Raw genomic sequence first — 20,432 nt, forward strand, 5'->3', positions numbered from 1 at the left:
TAAAGGAAACCCATGCGGAATCTAGAGGAAAACAAAAATGGAAAAGAGTTAAAATGAAAATTTAAACATGGTGCTGTTCTTAAAATAGTTTGAAGGTTATAATCAAAAGTTACAAACATTCTTTACTGTACCCCCCTGACCCCTACTGTAACTTGTAACTACGTCTATTCGAGACAAGTAGTATCCTTTTTCTAAAGCGTAAGGCTTTTTTCAACCGCTTTCCATTGTGAATGGCGTGATTTATTGAAACCATGAAACAGTTTTAAAAATACCCCGCATATTAAACATGATAAGGTGCCTCACTACACCTTGAAATAGTTTCTCCAATCGGCAGAAAATTACTTGATTATGATAGAAAGCATTATGGATAAGAAGTATATATGTCAGATAGGCGAAAAAATGTCCAATTTTAGATAAAAAATGACATTTTTAAAAAATTCATTTCGTAAACATAAACAAAAGCCCCAGGTGGATTCGAACTCATGACCTGCGGTTCACAAGCATGATACTTTAACCAATGAGCTATGACGATGCACATCTGAATCGATTGATACAAACAGTTTAACAAAACATTTAAATCGCCATCTTGTGACATAGTATCTTAAGAAGTATTAAGTCTCGGTGTAGTGAAGTGCCTTAAGCACAGGTACCAACTTTTTCAAATGTAAGGGTAATATCTACATCATATAAAAAAACTCTACATTTTAGGATCTAATGAGCTAGAAATGAAGTTACAACACTACCAATATTTAAAGACTTATTGGTAGCTCCGTAACATTTAATTTTAAATGTTGTAGTTATAACGCTCCATACTTTCTTATACGAAATCTTTTCTAAAATGGCCACCTCTGCAGTCTCTGGGAACAAACCTCTTACCAACAGGGCGTCAGGTGACACCTTCCGCTGTCCAATATGTCTGGAAGAGGTCAGGAATCCAAAGTACCTGTCATGCCTTCATACTTTTTGTGAATCGTGTATTCAAACATATATATCGAGCACTGCAACGTGCCATGACAGCCTGAATACAAAGACAATAAACTGTCCGGTATGTCGAAAGCGCATCGATGCTCCCAGAAAGGACATTTCAGACGAAGAGTGGGCATCTTCCTTACCCCAAAATAAACTTATTGTAAGCATGTGGCTGAATTCGAACCCCGACAAGGAACTGTGTAAGTTCTGCGAGCGAAAGGAGAAAAAAGTGTCTGCTACACATTGGTGTAAAGCGTGCATGGAAACCATCTGCGACGAATGTAAGGCTTTTCATGACCTCGTACCAAGTCTTCAAAATCATAAAATTGTCAACATGGCTGATACTCAGGCTTATGGAAATGATGTTGAGGTTGAAGAATTATGTCTTGAACACAAAGGCAAGGTGGTTGATGCGTTTTGCCACTATCACCAGAAGTTATGTTGTTGCATTTGCCTTGCTAGTCACCATATATCGTGTCAGCGGGTACAGGTTATAGCAGACATGGAAGTAGAACAAGAAAGAACTCATGTCCAAAATATCGTTTCGACATTCTCTGATTTGGAGGAAAGTATTAAGAATATGCAGCAAAAAAGTCGTGAGAAAATAGATCATCTCAATTCAAAGAAACAAGAAATTTGTATGCAAATAGACAAAGCCATCACAGAGCTTAAGACTTTAATTGACGATGCCCATACAGCATTGATTAAACAGTTTGATCAGACACACTCAGATTCTATCGGAAACTTGGAAATTGCTTTTGACGAATTGAAACGGTTTTCTACCACAGTATGTGAAACCAAAGTACTTTTGCAGTTAATGCTAGAGAAAGGTTCTCCCAAACAACTGTTTGTCACCAAACAAAATCAGCTTGCTCGAATCAATGATCATATTTCTTGTTTGAAATCTTTGGATGTTTGGACTTTTCCTGAAGACTATACCCTACCAGACTCTAACTTCCTTGATCAACTATTTAATAAGAAGAAGCTGGAAGGTGTAAAAATGTCAAAAACTCCATCTGGAACGATTGAGACAATTCTACAGACTGTTCAAAAAGCTACTAGCAGCGATATCATGCGAAGAAAACATGATGCCTCAAAAAAGGACTGGATGAAAGTTACCTTTAAATTAGTATCCCAAGTGACTGAGTTGTTAAATTGGACATTTTATGGTATATTCACCCATGACACAAAAATTCTTTTTCTATCGCAAATGCCTCCATCGCTAAACATTTTCGATATCAGTGAGCCTATTGGAAAATGTGTTCACACTGAAGAGTGCCAGTACACGCCGTATGGCCTGTGCCACTCCAGGGTAAACGAGAGCTTGAATGAGGTCTACGTGTCTTTCCAAAACAATGTCGTACTTTATTTGATTGATATTAGAGACAAGGTTACATTTACAAAACTCCGAACAATACAGTTAAATAAACCCATGCTAGCAATTTCATGTGGAATGACCACCATGTTCTCTGCAAATAACTCAAAAGCATTTATTTGTTCTCAGGATTTCACCATAGAACATGAAACACCGTATAAGAGGGGCACCGCCGATGTCCCGCTTTTAGCTTCGTCGTCGGAGTCTGATTTTCATTGTTTCACGGCAGATGGACGCGTGGTCGTTTCGGATCGAAATAAAAGAAATGTTTTTCAGACTGAAAAAATTCAAGGAGAGCTTCGCGGAATGACTTTTGATTTGCATGACAACATATTTATTTGTAATAAAAAAAATAAGATAAAGCAGCAATCTCTCACCAGAGGGCGTATTACGCTGTGCTTCAACACCTCTGTTATCGTCTAAATTACAAGAATCTTGTAAAAACTAAAGTATTTTATTTTATTCACTAACTTTGTTAATTTTGAAAAGTAAAAATAAGAATGTAGATTTGATGAACATTTTTTGCATCTTAAACGTGGTATATATTTATTAAACCTCAAAAAATTAATGGACTATTTTGTTTTGATTCGGTATTTACTTTCACTTTCACTTCTGAACATGGAGGCAAAGTTAAAAGACATAGTTGCTGCATACGATCCCGATATTAAGCTACGAAAAGAACAAGAACAGGCTCTATTGTTTTTAATGAAAGAAAAAGGTGATTTGTTAGTAAACTTACCCGTGGGTTTTGGAAAAAGCCTAATATACCATCTTTTACCGCAGGCCCTAGCAACCCACAGAATATCCCCCGTTGTGATAGTAGTGTCCCCTTTAAATATTATTCATAAAGACCAGATGGAAGACTTGAAAAAACATGGCATTTCTGCGTGTAGACTAAACATCTGTTCGAAAGTTGAGGAGACTACGGATGATGAAGATATGGGATCATTTGAATTGGACTCGACGGGGGTTGATCTAGATAATGTTATACATGGCCGATATTCCGTATTATTGTGTCACCCAGAGGCCCTTCTTAACACTAAGAAAGGGTACTCTCTATTAATCGACCCTGCTTTTAAGAAAAACGTAGTTGGCGTTGTGATAGATGAATGCCACATAATAGAAAAATGGTATGCAATTCATTTCACAATAAATACATGTAATGTACAGTACCGATTAGACCCAACCTAACAGAAAATAAACCCAAACTAAACCCTGGGTTTACTTCGGGTTTACTAGAGTGGACCCAGAGTAAACCCAGAGTGGACACAGAGGGTAAACCCAGTCAGAAGTATACCCCTGAAAGCAGACGCTAACTGTGTATTCGGAATATACAGAGGGTAGGAATTGCAGGCAGTAAGATGGTAAGATAAAATACTTGTCTGCTTCACACTTCAGTGCATACAGTTGACCTCAAAAGCAATTTCAAAGTAAACCCAAAGTAAACCCCGAGTGGACCCAAATTTTCAAAAAAGTAAACCCCAAGTAAACCAAAAAAGTAAACCCGGGGTTTAGTTGGGGTTTACTCTGGTGTTAGGTTTGGTCTGATCGGTACTGTAGCTGTCATGACAATTTTAATTATCTAAATAGACTTTTCATTATTACCTATTTTTTGGATTCTGTTGTTATTTAATGTACAACTCACCATCATCTTATTAATCTAACAATATTAACAGTCTTTTAATTGTATTTAAAATACTATTGTTTGTTTCACAATTAAGGGGAGAAGAATTCAGAACTGCATTTAAGAGGTTAGGAACCCTCAAAGTCTTCTTCCCTGATGTTCCTTTTGTTGCCCTTAGTGGTACTCTCACTAGAGAACAAAAGATTACTATTCCAAAACATCTGTGTTTAGTGAAACATGAAATAATAGAAACAACACCAGATAGACCAAATATATTTCTTGAGAAAAAGCAAAAACAGTCTGGTATAGATGTTCTTGGTCAGTACGAGCAGATAATATATCAAGTATGTGATGAGCTGTACAAGAAGCGAGAGTTGTATCCTGTGACATTACTTTTTATTCCAATATTCTATATGAGTGAAGCACTGAGATACCTATTTAAAATAGCATATTTGGCATTCAAAATATTTACAGTTCCATATACAGTGCCTTATGTACTGGACAGGATAATGAAGTCATTGATGCAACAATTAATGAATTAAAAAAAGAAAACCCGAGAATTCGTTTGGTGCTAACCACCTCTATATCGGGCATGGGTTTTGACCCCAGTAATGTTACCCAAGTTATCCATGCCTGTCCTCCAAGAGATTTATCTCAGTATTTTTAGGAAGTGGGAAGAGCTGGCCGCCGAGGACAGCAATCACATGCAGTTCTTTACTACAACAATCAGGACATTGCTCGCAATTTACCAGGAATCCATGAAAATATTATTAATTACTGCAAAAATAACTCCATGTGTTTAAGAGATCAGCTTTTATCTACATTTGGTTTTACAAAAGACAAAACCATCACTGGTTGTGAATGCTGTTCATGCTGCATTACACAATGTCAATGTACAAAGTGTTCTGAGAAAGATGCCATATGAACAAATTAAATATGAACTTTAATTCCTTAATTTTTTTTTTTAGCTTTTTGATACTTGTCTATACATATATTGAAAAATATATATACATGCAAACAATTATAATATACATCCATCCATCCAGACAAACATCAAGTATTATACATGTACATGTAATACCAGACATATTCAATTATGATATTTCAGCTAAATTCATTACACACAAAAAAACATCCATTCAAGCTTCCAGTAGCATTACATACATATCCAAAATTAATGTTGGCTAGAAATTTAGTAAAGGTGCCAAAACTTCTAAATATCTTTCTATATGAAAAACCAAGCTTATGAAATGACTGTATGATGTATAATTCAACCTTTGAAAAAAGAGAAAACTTCAATAATATAAAGCAAATGATAGAGATGAGGAAGAAAAATGATTATCTGCAATGAACTGAAATGTTCATATGATCCATGGTATAAAACAGAAAACAAATATTTGTGAACTCTTTGATCACTTTGACAGTGATGACAATGCATTACATGTATCTGTGTATCACAGGTGATTTAATCAAGGGAGTGTAAGGTATACACACTACATACAAACATCAATATACAAACATTAATTTAACATTATATGCATTATATGCATATACCATAATAACTGTATTATACCACTGACTATTTTTACAGACACACAAGCTATAAAATACCAACTGAAAAGAAAAATCACTAAAAATTAAAATTGGTCAAAATGTACATACATGTATATTAATTAAAACTGCATGCTTTATCAATAAATGAAATAGTTCGTAATAAAAATTCAGATAGAATATTCCCCCCAAAAGTGTTTTATGAAAATCCCCTATTAAATCGAAATGGAAAAAAATGATCATAAACTTAATAAAGTTAGTCTTCTTCCCAATCATCTTGCTCCTCTTCATCCTCCTCTTCCTCCACGGGAACTACCTGTCCACGAGTAAGTCTCCTTATAAGGTGATTTACCCAATCTTTCATGTTTGGCACATTTTCAGTTGTAACAGGAATTGGATGGAGAGATGAAAATCCTTGACACTTTCGTCCAGGTATGTATTGAAATGGGCGAATTTTTCGAAGTTCCCTGCTAACGATAATTTGATCATTCACGGAAACCGTCTTGGAATGACGACCACTTTTGGGCTTAATTTGCAAGCAGTTGTCCATTTGGGAACAAATCTCTGCAATAGCATCTGCTGATGCTGTGGCTCTTGAAATGGATTTCTCAGTCTTGTTAGCGCCAAGACTTCTTATAAGGCTCTTTTGGTTGCACACGGAATGTTCCTGCACTAAATCACTCTCAACACATTTACCCTTCCCACCAATGGTGTTAACAAATGATCCCTCTAGCACTCGCAAACTTTGCAGAGGAGATAATAAGTGTTCTGTTTGGAGGACATAATTGACATTTTCCACCAAGTATTTACTTAGTTTAGAATGAGAATAAAAAAATGGGATGGCATACTTGCAGTTAAGTACTGCTCTGTGGATATCTCCCTCTTTAGCAGTGTCATGCATTTCAATAACATGCAGGTACCAGTGACATAGAAGCATGCAGTAATTGTATACTTCATCCTCTTCTTTGTAGCATGTTTTCTCTTCGGATGTCTGAATGATGAACTGTTGCCCATTCACAAGTATGGTGCTTCTTTTCTCCACTCTTTCTTGATATTCATTTCTTCTGGGTATCAAATGTGGTGTCTCCAACAATCCATAACCAAAGTATTTCATAAATTTTTGGATGATATCCAAAAGAAAAGATTTCTGTTGATCTTTTGGTTGATGACTCAAATCGTCAAAGTCTCGATGCTGAGGCTTACTGTCCATGTCCTCCATGTTGAAGAATTCCATGAACTGCTCTGTGATCATTCCCTCACCAACTGTCATCAAAAGGTCAAAATGAGGCTGAAACCTTCCTTTAACTTTGCCATTCACATTGGAGCGTTGCAGCAGAGTCTTGAAGTATGCCAGAGTTGGAGGAGTATTGCTTGTCTTGTATAGTGCTTTAAAGCATTTCTAAAGTACAGATAACAAAAAAAAAACTGTATAGTGAGATTATCTAGTAAGATTTTTAATCAATGCCAAATAATTTATATTTTTGAATATTTAAATCATATTTTGCATACAAGAAAAATTAAGGTACACGTATCTTCACTACAGTCTGCAAATCTCTCACCAAATGGCGTATTACATGTATCTAAGGATATCATTCTTACTTGCAACATACTGTAGTTACTGGTACACTTAACATGGTATACATATTGAAATTTATCTGCAATTCAATTTAGTTTACCTCAAGAAAGTCTTGCTTATTGTGCCACATTTCACAAACAATAGGATGTAGGTCATCCAGTCTCCTCTCAGGAGTAACAGAGAGACATCTGATGTTCTTTGCTTCCTGTAGTCTGACTCTGGTCAGCTGGTCGCCACCAACTGGTACACCAAACTTCCTCAAGACATCTGTGTTACCTGTTGATAATTAAAAGATGCATAAAAACATCTGCTATTTATATGTAAATGTAAACACTATCTGCAGTTGTTAGTCTTAACACTTACCAAAAGCTTCTGTGAACATTTTGATCAGCTGGTCTTCATATGTGTCCATTATACACAGGCAGTCCTCGTGTTTGGCTTCATTCCTAAACTGGATAGGAAGTGGGTACACCAAAGACTTGGCTTCCATCTTCTTAGAATACTCATGGGGCAAATGCTCAGGAATAAGTTTCTTGTAGCTCTGGAATGCAGGCAGCTTACACAGGATTCTTGCCAGTAAAACGCTATATGCATATGCAAGTCTCTCTTGTTTCAGACTTCCTGATGTCAACAGCACATCATCAGCTGTGAGCTTGTTTGCTTCAACATTTGGCTTTATGTTCGACATGTCTGTGGTTGCAATTCGGCTGAATATTACATTCGATGTAAACAGATGAAGGTCTTGGTTTCTTTTTTCTGATGTAAGTTTTGAGGTTTTCACATATATATCAAGGTTATCACCTACCAAAAAAAAAAAATGTCCCATATTCAAAATTCTGCCACATGCTGTCATTATTGTTATTAAAGAAACACAGCAGCCATGAAAGGGGATGATCATCCACACATACACAAAAACAACATACCAACCATGTCCTTATAATAAGCATACTTTCAAAATGTATTTCAAATCCATTATCAACAAAGGTTGTTTTTTTTTTATTCATTAACAATGATCAACAAGCTTTCTATAATCCTTTTTAAATAACCTAGAGCAGATATCTTCATTGACCTCTTTCATTGTTTTTAAAATGAGGAAGCAATCAGCTACAATTCTGAGTTAAAAGAAAAATATTTGATCATGGTCAATCATAGATGTTGCAAAATAATTTTTAACCTCCTAATCTTGAATGTTTTGAAAATTACAAATCTCAATTTTTAACTTAATGCATGTTATAAATAAGGTATTTTAAAAGTTATCAATAAATATTAATAACCTGTTATCTTGACTAGTGGATTTGATTTTAGACTCTCTGTAATCAGCTTCAAAGAACAGTCGTGCACACTTTCTTGGAACCTTATTCTATTTGAAGTTGATAATGTCAGTCCAAGATGGTTCAACCTTGTCTGTGCCTAAAATTCAAAGAATGCATATCTTCAATGGTCTAAAGTGAAAGTGATTGTGATATAAATTTAATTTTTTTTTTTAATTTTAAAATTATGTTTGGAAATTACTACCGGTATATATTTTTACATTAGAATTATCACCCTACATTTTCTTTATAAATTACCAATAAATTGGAAAAGTCAATATAAATATAATTATAAGTAACCTTGAAATAATTAATTTGAAACAAAAAATATATTTCACATTTCTTACCGTACAGTCCACAAGAATTCTGAACGGTAAAACAAATCAACTCGAGCTTTCCCAAGAAACAGTTCTAAAAGAACAACAGGCAACAAAACTGAACAAATCTAAAAATCAAACGGAGATAAAACAAATAGACATGAATAAAATTTATTCATTTCACTTCATTCAACTTGTTTCATCTCTTTTTCAGAAACAAGTGTTAGTGTGTGACCGGTATATATTGTTTAATAAATAGATGCAGTAATTTATTACATGCATATCATACCTAACTTCAGTACACTTTAATATTATATGTTGAATGAAACTTTGATACAAAAAAAAAGTAAACAAGAAAAATGTCACATGTATATTATATGTATATTATATGTGTATATATATATATAAATATAGGATCTAATGTGTGGTATGATACTATATCATAATGATTTGTATTCATTAAGTTGTGTGGTTTTTTTCCCCTGAGCCTTCGCAAAGGGATAAAAAAAACCCACAAAACTCATTGAATACAAATCGTATACCACTACAAATCATGAAAGATTCTTTTTATCACATGTTTTTGTAAATTTCTTATTTTCTTACATTTCATGTTGGAAAGAGGAAAAAGTTCCTTACAAAACAAACAAAAAATTATTTTAAGTGTATTTAAATTTTTTCCAAAAACAAGTTTACAAAAATGTGTATAATATGTAATAATTATAAGTAATTCTGCTCTTGACATATTTTTAAACAAACTAATGACACACATATTGTTGTGTTCAATGTGTTGTGTTATATTATGGCGTCGTGCCACGTAAGGACACTTGGAATATGAAAAAAATATGTAATGGATGATATCCAAGGCTACAAACATGTGATAAATTTATATATCTATATATATATATAAAATTATAAAGCATAAATGATCAAAATTTCAAATAATGCAAATTCTGTACATCTCTCAATATTGTTCAGTGTATTAATTAAATCAAATTAAAATAAGCCACTGTAGATTTCTAATTATTTCATTCTGTTAATGCAAAATATTGACATATAATTTGATAGGAATTTAAGGGCTAATTTTAATTACCGTAAACTAAATATGTTTCACTGTAAGGTTGAAAAAATTAATAGAATTCATAAATGTAATGTCTTATGAGCATAAATTTGAATAAATTACTAGTATAAAACCAATCAAAAAGCTTATTTGTAGACAAAATATAAATTGAGAGATAAGCAAGCCAATAACAATAAATTTAAATGAATGTTAGTATTTAACAATTGGAAAATAATTAATTATGAACTTGAAATGCCCATGCAGAGCCAACTTAAGTTACATTTCAATAAATGGTAGATACCCTATCATCTAGTCCTCCTTTGATGGCAATGGCAGTAGTAAGCCTCTGAAATGCTGAGAGGTTATGAAACCTGTGTTTCATTAATATGGCGTAGGAAGCTGCAAGGATGGGAATCAAAGATGGGGCCACTTTTCCATTTGCAGGAATGGCAGCACAACAGAGTACCTCCAGTAACAACGGAACTCTACAATAATAATGATAATTGTGTTACTTACAGCCTTAATCAAGTAAATATAATAGAGATCTTTACAATAAATCTGTAATGTAGATATTTAGTTACTATAAATACTGGTGTGATTTTTTTATCAACTGAATAATCCTTAACTGAACCAAAGAAAGAAAACTGAGAATTTTCTTCAAATAAATAAATGGTTTTTATATTAAGTGTCAGTTTATGTATAATATTATACTATTTCTGTCTTAATTTTACCTTTTCCTCATTTCCAAAATGATGTCTTGCAGAAAATGTTCCGTGTTGTCTAACAAATCTGTAATTCCTCTGTATTTCTGCAACACTGATGAAAATACTGCAGTTCTTGATGTCAAACTCTGACACTGGCTTCTCAAGTCTAGCATTGCCTCCTCATTTTTCTCTTTCATTTCCTTGAAAACGTCAGAGATGACATCAAGAACTACATTATTCTCCGTCTCCGTCTCAGTCTGGGATAGAGGCTTGGACACATAATCATGTTCAATGACTGGGGAAACGCTGGGATTCACAGCACTGACACAATCAACAGTAACAGAATCAAGTTTCAACATTTTCCTCGATTTAGGCAATACAGGAAGTTGAATGTTTGACGCAGAACGAGGTGTCAAAGGAGAGAGAGCACCTCGTTTACACACGGATACGTTTAAAAAAGACTGTGTTGAATGTTTACATTTCTCAATGAAATCATTAACACTGATAACACGAGAATAACAATTCCTACAAACCATTGCATCTCTGCGCATTAGTTCATGCTGATATGTCTGTCCAATTACGTTGTTCAACTTTTCCTGAAAGTTTTCTTTTATCGCTTTTCTTCCAGAAAGTTTAAAACAAGTCGCATTTTTTGTAAAACACAAAAAACAGTCAATAGCCACACTCTTAGTTGGCGTCGAGGCCGCCATTTTGTTCCCAGCAAAACAATGTGATATTCACGTGATAAGCCGGACTATTTTTTAGACGATAACAGAGGTGTTAGTGAAGCTTGCGGAACGCGCCCTCTGGTGAGAGATTGATAAAGCAGATCAAATTTGGAGGAAGCGAAAGTAGAGAAATAGAACTGGACGGCATTAGTGCAGCGTACAATGTCGCCCTCCACCCTACAGGCGAGAAGATGTTAGTTTTGGACTTCGGTAAAAAATGTTGTGTTTACCAAATAATGTAGACAATTTCATCGATCATAAATGTGAAAGGAGTGACGGACATAGAGAGTATAATTACGATTTGAATACTGCTGCAAGAAACCAATTCACATCAAGGTCCACTGGGTAACGAGGAAACTGGTTACGTGAACAAGCTATAGCTATTTCGAATGTGAACAATATATATTATCAATATCAAATAAATCATTGATTTGTTAATGCTTTTGAATGCTGAATTTCCAATTTTCAGTCTTTTATGACAAATATTTAAGAATAAAAGCTTATATTTTACTTGAGCACCGCGTCTTTTTTTTTAACTAGGTAGTTTTTTTTTCTTTTTAGATGTATGGACTTTAACAAATATAGCAGCATCAATATTGGGTAGTCATTCCCTAAATTCCTCAGAAAATCCACGTGTTTTCATACAGCGGTAAAAGCATTATTAAGCTTTTCACACTGGATATATATCCGTTTAAAACTAGATAAAAGTAATATGTAAACAGCATGACATGACCAAATATGATGAAGTGGCAAAGGTCAATTTCATCTGTGTAACATACCTATCGATAATGTTTCAGGAAAGCATTTGCTTACACGGCTGTGTATTATTCTGTAGTTTCCAACCGTTATTCCCAGGCAATGCACAAAGAAAGCATTTCATTGTATAAAGAAAATTGGCATCTCCTATGTACATTTGGTTTTCCTTAGGTTTATTTAATAAACTTGAGGTATATGGGAATTTAAATTTTATTTTAATTGAAAGTGGTAGGCAAGGGTCATATGAATCCGGGTTAGAGCAATATTCAATATATTGCTGATATAAAGAAATTTAATTTGAATGTTAAATGATATACTAGTAATCTGCCATTTGAGTAGTATCATTGACAGGTTGTATTACTTAAATTTTGCATTAACTTTAAGTTATGTACATGGAAACATAATGAACGAATGCAATTTATTTCATTTGGAAAAATATGAAAGAATATGGATGTACATTGTACGCATGCATGTAAACAATGTACGTAGTCGCTGGAAACATTGTAATTCTTAGGAATACTTGGATAATCCATAGGTAGCCGATCAACATGCATACTTTCCAACAAATCAAAAGGGCGTATTTATTCCAATGCCCGATTTTTGCTGGCACCTAGTTTTCTGTTTGATGTATATTTAAAGAGTGTTTTATCTCGTTACATCTACTATATATTGCTTAAAGATGCTTACATGTAATTTGTACAAATTTCTTATTTTGATATGATATTTATAGATTCGCAAATGAACCCGAATTAGACATATTGAAACAACATATTATTACTTGCATGTATAAGGAGTTCGACGTCATGGTTTATGTGTCTGGTATGGTGAGGGGTCAAATACCAGGGCTCCCTCAGCGCCTTGTTCTGTTTGATCATCAGCTAAAATCCCACATATCCATCAAAACTCCGTCCTCAGAATACCCAGTTAATAACATTAAAGTACCTGTACTAAAGGTAAATATGAATTTTATTTACAGAACTTCCAAGCCAATCGTGTATAAAATGTTAACTAATTATTTTATGTAAAATGCGTGTATTAATTTGAGCATTTAGACCAGATAGCCATTTTTATTCATGTACATGTAGATTAGTCTCGTTCAACCAGACGCTCGGTTGTCTCCGTAAATCCCCGACGAGCAGAGATTTACGGAGACAGCCGAGCGTCTGGTTGAACGAGATTAACATGTAGATTAGTTGGATTTTAGGTATTAAGTATTAAACCAATCCCCCCTTTTGTTCCGAATTAGAAATTTTAATAGAGAAAGGAATTTTTAACAAACTGACCCTACCCCACCCCCACCCCTTCAAAAAAAAAAGGAGACTTTGTTAATAATCATCGAGAAAATTAACATATACAAATATTTAAGAGGAACTACAGCCCACCCGCCCCAGGATTAAGTGTTATATATATATATATATATATATATATATATATATATATATATATATATATATATATATATATATATATATATATATATATATATATATATATATATATATATATATATATATATATATATATATATGTACTTATCTTTTTCTTATTGTATTAATATTTACACCCACTTCGTATTATAAACGAACAGTGCCGACGATTTTTCATAAAAAATTTCGAAAAATCTCGTTTTAAGACTAACAATCTGTTATTTTTTAAGGAGTCTAAATTAATGGAGGGCCTTTCGTTTTTTGCGTAAAAACTACAATAGAAAAACTCTTTATTTTTAACAGGTCGAGACCACTATATTTTGTGACGTCGGCATAAATTTGCATACCAAATTAGGCACCTGTTTACTTTTATCGACAAACCAATCAGGTGAATGAGTTGCAAGGCATTGTGGGCTACTACAAGTTTCAGTGTATACAAAGCGTATGGAAAATATATACCATTTTGAATTGTCCTTTGGAAACTCATTTTGAATGATTTTTCAGAATTTATGAAAGTAATATGGACAATTATGTCTGAACTTCAATTTCTATGCTCACATTAAAAAAATATTGCATATGAGGACTTATATCAACCTATTTAAATACCCCATTGTCAATGTTCAAAAGAGAGGTACGTCCTATTGAATTAAAAGCAGTGAGTACTATTTTTTTTCACGTGATACCCCATATTTGGGTCAACATTAGTAGAACCACGCGTTGATATTTTCTTCAGGGACATTCATCAGAATGCTTAACGGACAAAATACTTTATGCTGCATATAGCTTGTGTTTCCACGTTTGTATATTTGTGCATTTCTACTACCGTGGCTACTAGTATTCACGTATGTTAAAAAATGTACAGTTACCGTATTTATTTCTAGTGCACAATGATAAAGTCACCAACAGAGGCGGATCCAGCAATTTGGAAAAGGGGGGGTTCCATTTGATAAAAACCAATATTTGCAAAATTCATCATTTGTCAATAAACAAGGACGTTTTGAACATTCTCGTGCAAATACAACCGTATTTAATAAACATTTATCTCATCACTATCTATTTTACATCTATTTCAACAGCATTATTGAGTGTTTTGGTTTAGGTAAGGAAGATTTACATAATATCTAGCCTCAAGAAACCCATGTCTCAAGCAATGAGAAAGTGCGTCTATGCTTGATAGAAAAGAAACACTAAGAAACAAAATATAACTCAGACTAATTACGACAAACTATTATGAAAATGGATATTTTGGTAATTCTTTATGTCTTTGATGTTTTTTAAGCTATTCTGAACTATATATCGATTTTGATTTCTATCGATTGCCTTCTTAAATAAAGGTCTAAATGATAGGATATGACAAACGAACGGGGATAATTTATCTGCTGAATAGATGGTACGTGTGTAATACAATGGTAAAAGCAATTGTCGTCCCAGGGAACTTGATGTGACCTCTTAAATGGGTGCGCTACATCATCCGGCACTAGTACAGATGCGATCATATTTAGAAAAGTTTTGAAAAATTGGGCATTTTCATAGTGGTTAACATATAAACCCTTTACGCGGTATTTTTGTAACAGAATTTCCGATTCTTGGAAACAAAACAAAAAAAGCCTTTTTTTGTGTTTCATGTGTGTATGAAGGTAGCTAGCATTCCAGAAAAATAGCATATAAGTATATTATAAGTATATAACCCGCATAAGCGGGTCTTGTAATTTCCTTTGTATATTTTTCGTATGAAACGAAGTAAAACTCATCTCTTATAATTACTTTAGTTAGTTAATTAAACAATACTTTTAAACTTGAGTAAAACGAATGCGTGTACTTGTACTTGAACGTCGTTTTACTCGATGGCATGTCAGTTCAAAACTGTATGAACTATAATCATTTTTTTTTAAATAGAGTAAAAAATACATTGTAGATGTTATTATAAATCTGCGTTTTGAGCGATACTGCTTAATTTCATGTATTTTTTCTTTAATTTTCCACATGTTTACTCAGTGTAGTAAACACCGGATGTTGAAGGGGAGTACAGTGTACTTTATTTTGATAAAAATCGATAGGGTTTTTTCAAATAAGAACAAAATTATGGAACGTATTACGAAATTCTTTAAATAAGCAATTTTAAAAGCATTTATTTGAAATAATTACAGTATTTCTATTATAAATGGGAAAAATTGTCTTTAAATAGGCATTAAACGTTTTCAAAAAATTCATATGTCCCAGAGAAAGGGGGGGGGGGCCGACCCCCGGAATACCCCCTCTGGATCCGCCAATGACCAATACACAAATGTGATGTTTTTTTCTTATCAAAATATGTTTGTACTTGTACGCGTATGTTTGTCAGTCGTTTGATACTGATCATTTTTGAAGCAACAATTAATCAACTAAAACAACAGTATTTTTTAATGTGAGCATGGAACAAAGTTAATGGTACGTAATCTTTAATTTTTTACCTTCTAAAGTAAAAATCAAGATGTACAAACATTCCGGCAAGCAATTAAATATTGTGTATAAAACAGACAAATACCACGTGCGTTTGTTGAATCGTAAACACGTTATAGACCGTCATGCATTGCAACTCATTCACTGGATTGGAGAATCTGTTTGCCAAAAATACTGTCACGTGTTAAATAATGCTATCCATATAAGGTAGTGTACCCGACCTGTTTAATTGTAGCTTAAACTATTTTAGTTTTAAAATTTTAAGCGTAGTTTATTTCATACAATTCTCTTGATATACTAAGCCCCTCTACGTCTTTATGTTATTGTTTTTAAGATTATGCAACAGTTATGCAATTATCACTGTCCATTGGTCATAAGTTATAGGTCACGTGACCCCTTATCTTTCGATGGTCCCGGACAGCGGCAGTACTATTCCGAATCTTCATACTTTTGTTTTGTATTGTAAATAAATCATGTGTAATATACAACGACTTTAGTGCACCTGCGATTTTTTTTTTTAATCTACTGTCTGGTTATTTTTAGGGGCAATCACATAACACTTGTGTATGTAATAATTATAGTAATGTATAAGAAGTTTCAGTTTTCAGCACTTCGAAGCAAATTATAAAATACTACAATATACATTTTCCTCATTTTATCATATTAACGTCATAAAATCACAATAACAGCGCCAACCTAGCAAGCATTGGAAAATTTGTTAAAAAATAATGTTCACTTTCAAAACTCCTACTATTTTATCTTTATTTTGTTAACTGTGTTCAATTTCATAAATGATGTCAAAAAAATTTCTTAAAAGGTGTAAATTTACGGTATTGGCATGCATTAGCAAAAGCATGCGCAATAAAAATTAAATTGTTATATGGTACTTAGTACATGTGCTATTAGCTTTCCCTGATCAAGGATTGGTTTTACCGTATGAACTTGACTTCATATAAAAATTCAGGATTTTGAACTAAAATTAAATACACAAAATCTTTTAACTATCTAATTACAAGTAACTCCGTCATTTACTTACGTAACTATATATTTTATCGAACTTATGTATTTAACATTGCATATTTGAAAATAAATTTTCTACTCTAGATGTACATGTATAGTATATGTCTCAACCTTCAATATCCCTAATCACCAATGAAGTCATCCATTCAGTAAACAGTGCGCTATTTGTATCTTTTTTAAAAGATGGCTATGATAAGATGCTTATGCAAACAAATACTGAAATATCTTTTGCCAAGAATTCACAATGCTATAAGTTGTATTTTCTACAATTTGTTGAATGAAAACACAAGATTCTATGCTGCTAATTATCATTTTTACAAATTTTATATCTAAATATTTTAAGCAACAGATACATATACTAAGTATGTAATAAATGCACACGATTGTCTTCATAGAAATAATGAGAAAAACGCCACATACTTCTTTCACACTGCGCTGTGTTTGCATGAAGGCATAAAGAATGTCCATAAATAGATCTTTCTACTGATTCACATAAAGTATAAATTATGAATATGGTGCTTACGATGTATGATTTCAACCCCGCGTCACTAACACACTTGCAATTTTTGGTATTTATAGTGTTCCATACTTTTTTAAAACGAAAGTTGCTCTACATTTGAATGATTTGAACGAGATTTTCTTTCTAAAATGGCCACTTCTGGGAACAAACCTCTCACAACTTGTTCGTCAGGTGACACCTTCCGCTGTCCAATATGTCTGGAAGAGGTAAGAAATCCAAAGTATCTGCTATGTCTTCATACTTTCTGTGAATCGTGTATTCAAACGTATATATCGAGCACTGCAAAATGTCTAGACAGCATGGATTCAAAATCAATTGATTGTCCGGTATGTCGAAAGCGCATTGATGCTCCGAGGAAGGACATTACAGACGAAGAGTGGGCAACTTTTTTACCCCAAAATAAACTCATTGTAAGCATTTGGCCTAATACAAAAATTGCCAACAAGCAATTGTGCAAGTTTTGCGAGCAAAAGGAGAAAAGTGTTCCTGCTAAATATTGGTGTAAACCATGCAGAGCAACCATCTGCGACGAATGTAAGGCTTTGCACGAATTCGTACCAATTCTTCAAAACCATAAAATCGTTAACATGACTGATACTAAAGTTTGTGAAAATGATGTTGAAGTTGAAGAGTTCTGTTCAGAACACCAAGGAAAGATAATTGATGCGTTTTGTCACCAACACCAAAAGCTTTGTTGTTGTATTTGCCTTGTCAAACATCACAGATTGTGTGCAAAGGTAGAAGCTTTAGCTGACATCGGAATAGAAACAGAACAGCATGATGTACATAAAATAATTTCATCATTCTCTGAGTTGGAGAAATGTATTGAGAATATGCAGGAACAAAATAAGACAAAAATTGTAGACCTTTCTGTAATGAAACAAGAAATCTGTACGGACACAGAAAAAGCAATCCATGAGATTACGACATTAATTAACAATGCTCATTCAGGTTGGATTAAAGTATTTGAACAAACCCATGCAGATTCGGTCGGGATATTGGAAACTGCTTCTGATGAATTGAAACGATTTTCAACCACAGTACGTGAAACCAAAATTCTTTTACAGTCAATTCTTGAAAGTGGTTCCCCAAAACAACTGTTTATCACCAAACAGAATCAGATCGCACGAATCGTTGACCACATTAATCGTTTAATATCTTTGGATATTTGGAACTTTCCTGAACAGTACACCAAACCAGACTCTAATTTTCTGAAACAACTTTTAAATAGAAAGAAGTTTGAAGATGTGAAATTGTCAAAAACTCCCTCTGGAACGATTCAGGCTATTCTACAAACAGTCCAAAAATTCGTCGGCAAAGATATTGTGCAAAAAAAGCATGAAAATTCACAAAAGGACTGGATGAAAATAAACCTCAAATTAGTATCCGATATAACTTTGTCAGCGTTTGTTTATTATGGTTTATTCATCCATGACACAATAATTATTTTACCGTTTAAAAATTCATCGTCACTCAAACTTTTCGATATCCGCGACTGTAAGGGAAAATGTATTCACACTGAAGAATGTCCGAGCAAACCGTCCGGTCTGTGCCACTCTAGGGAAAACGAGAGCTTGAGTGAGATCTTCGTGTCTTTCGAAAACTTTGTCGTCCTTTATTGGATTGATATCGAGAACGGTGCCAAATTTTTAAAACTGCAGACAATACAATTAAATGAACCCATGCTATCAATTTCATGTGGACTGGCCACTATTTTCTCAGCAAATAACGATAATGTATTTATTTGTTCTCGGGATTTCAATGTTGAATACAAAGCAACGTTAAGAAATACATTGTTTGAGGTCCCGTTTCTTTCTTCGTCTTCGAAGTCCGATTACCACTGCTTTTCTAAAAATAACCGTGTTGTGGTTGCAGATCGAAACAATACCACTATATTCCAGAGTGATAAATTACTAGGCAATATTCGCGGACTGACATTTGATTTGCACGACAACATACTTCTATGTACTAGAACAAGTAAACTAAAACAGATCAGATGTGGAGAAAGACGAAGCAGAGACATAGAACTGGACGGCATTAGTGACTCATACAATGTCGTTCTTCACCCGACAGGCGAGAAAATAATGGTTTTTGACTATAATGACAAATGTTGTGTTTACCAAGTCTTGTAGAATCTTTATTATGCTTGTAAGATGCTTGCATATATTTTTTTATTACGGTAAAAATGTCAATAAAAATGGCAAACCATATGATTTTTGAAAATTTTAATTTAATAAAATTAAAATGTTTTTAACAACTTTTTATTCTGTATAGTGTACTACTATAAGGTGTATAACTCACCTTATATGCACAAAACTTCTTAAACTTATATCCAACTTGGACCGAACTTCTATGTCACAATGTAAAAATAGAATACAGGTATGCGAGGAACTGGTCGGTACGATTCGTATCAAATTTGATTTTGCTTATGCACATCTTTCGATTATCCTAAGACATTTTTGCAATTAAGAAGATGATGGGATAAGATAGCACAAATGCCCTTCGGTTCGGTCGTAAAAAACAATTTTGATTTTTCCCCAATGAAATCCATTCAAGTATATTATAATACAAGTTTGCAAATGCACAATTAACTATATTCATTTTTTAATAGCGAGCGCAGCGAGGCGGCGCGAAGCGCCGCTCGCGTAGCGAGCTCCATAGACAACGTGTACGAACGGAGGAAATTCGAGTTGAAATCTGCACATTGTTCAAAGAAAATTTTATGAGGCCAACGTGAAAATGTTCTACTATCCCAGTGATCCTTTGCGGTGCATAGCAACATGGTGGAACAGAAAGTGTTTCTACGGAAAATTCTTACCTCTACATCGCATACATCATTTTCATTTAACAATAAAAAAATTCCTTCTAAAAACATTACAGTAAACAACACATAAGCTTACGTAAAAAAACTGAACTTTTGTTGACATATGACGTCATTTCCTTCTCCGAATTTGTCCGACAATTTACGAAAACTGTCGAGCGCAAAAGAATGTTAACTATGACGTCACAAAGATCTCGCGTTTTAATTTCCCGCGATACATTTAGAGGTGGATCAAGCA

At 33.7% G+C, this 20,432-nt stretch overlaps 3 protein-coding genes across 4 annotated transcripts; 2 read left to right on the forward strand and 1 right to left on the reverse strand.

Annotated features, from left to right (window-relative positions):
• The first annotated feature begins 838 nt into the window (after positions 1-838).
• Positions 839-11,468, forward strand: LOC128167492 (probable E3 ubiquitin-protein ligase MID2). The gene is made up of 2 exons (XM_052833248.1): positions 839-2,706; positions 11,300-11,468. Exons 1-2 carry the CDS (start codon positions 839-841, stop codon positions 11,451-11,453), a joined length of 2,022 nt encoding a protein of 673 aa, XP_052689208.1. The 3' UTR covers positions 11,454-11,468.
• Positions 4,645-10,216, reverse strand: LOC128167490 (uncharacterized). 2 transcript variants are annotated; one of them, XM_052833247.1, is made up of 6 exons: positions 10,081-10,216; positions 8,753-8,850; positions 8,370-8,505; positions 7,459-7,896; positions 7,196-7,371; positions 4,645-6,918 (listed from the first exon to the last, which is right to left on the reverse strand). In XM_052833247.1, exons 4-6 carry the CDS (start codon positions 7,781-7,783, stop codon positions 5,776-5,778), a joined length of 1,644 nt encoding a protein of 547 aa, XP_052689207.1. In that variant the 5' UTR covers positions 7,784-7,896; positions 8,370-8,505; positions 8,753-8,850; positions 10,081-10,216; the 3' UTR covers positions 4,645-5,775. The 2 variants fall into 2 exon arrangements, with proteins under 2 accessions (XP_052689207.1, XP_052689206.1); XM_052833246.1 differs by having other exon boundaries at positions 8,753-8,816; positions 10,081-10,155.
• A 6,011-nt stretch (positions 11,469-17,479) lies between the features above and the next one.
• LOC128167513 (uncharacterized) lies at positions 17,480-19,957 on the forward strand. Its single transcript, XM_052833271.1, has one exon. It carries the CDS (start codon positions 17,502-17,504, stop codon positions 19,503-19,505), a length of 2,004 nt encoding a protein of 667 aa, XP_052689231.1. The 5' UTR covers positions 17,480-17,501; the 3' UTR covers positions 19,506-19,957.
• The last annotated feature ends 475 nt before the right edge of the window (positions 19,958-20,432 follow it).

Source organism: Crassostrea angulata, chromosome 10 (genome assembly GCF_025612915.1).
Source record: "Crassostrea angulata isolate pt1a10 chromosome 10, ASM2561291v2, whole genome shotgun sequence".
Taxonomy (NCBI): domain Eukaryota; kingdom Metazoa; phylum Mollusca; class Bivalvia; order Ostreida; family Ostreidae; genus Magallana; species Magallana angulata.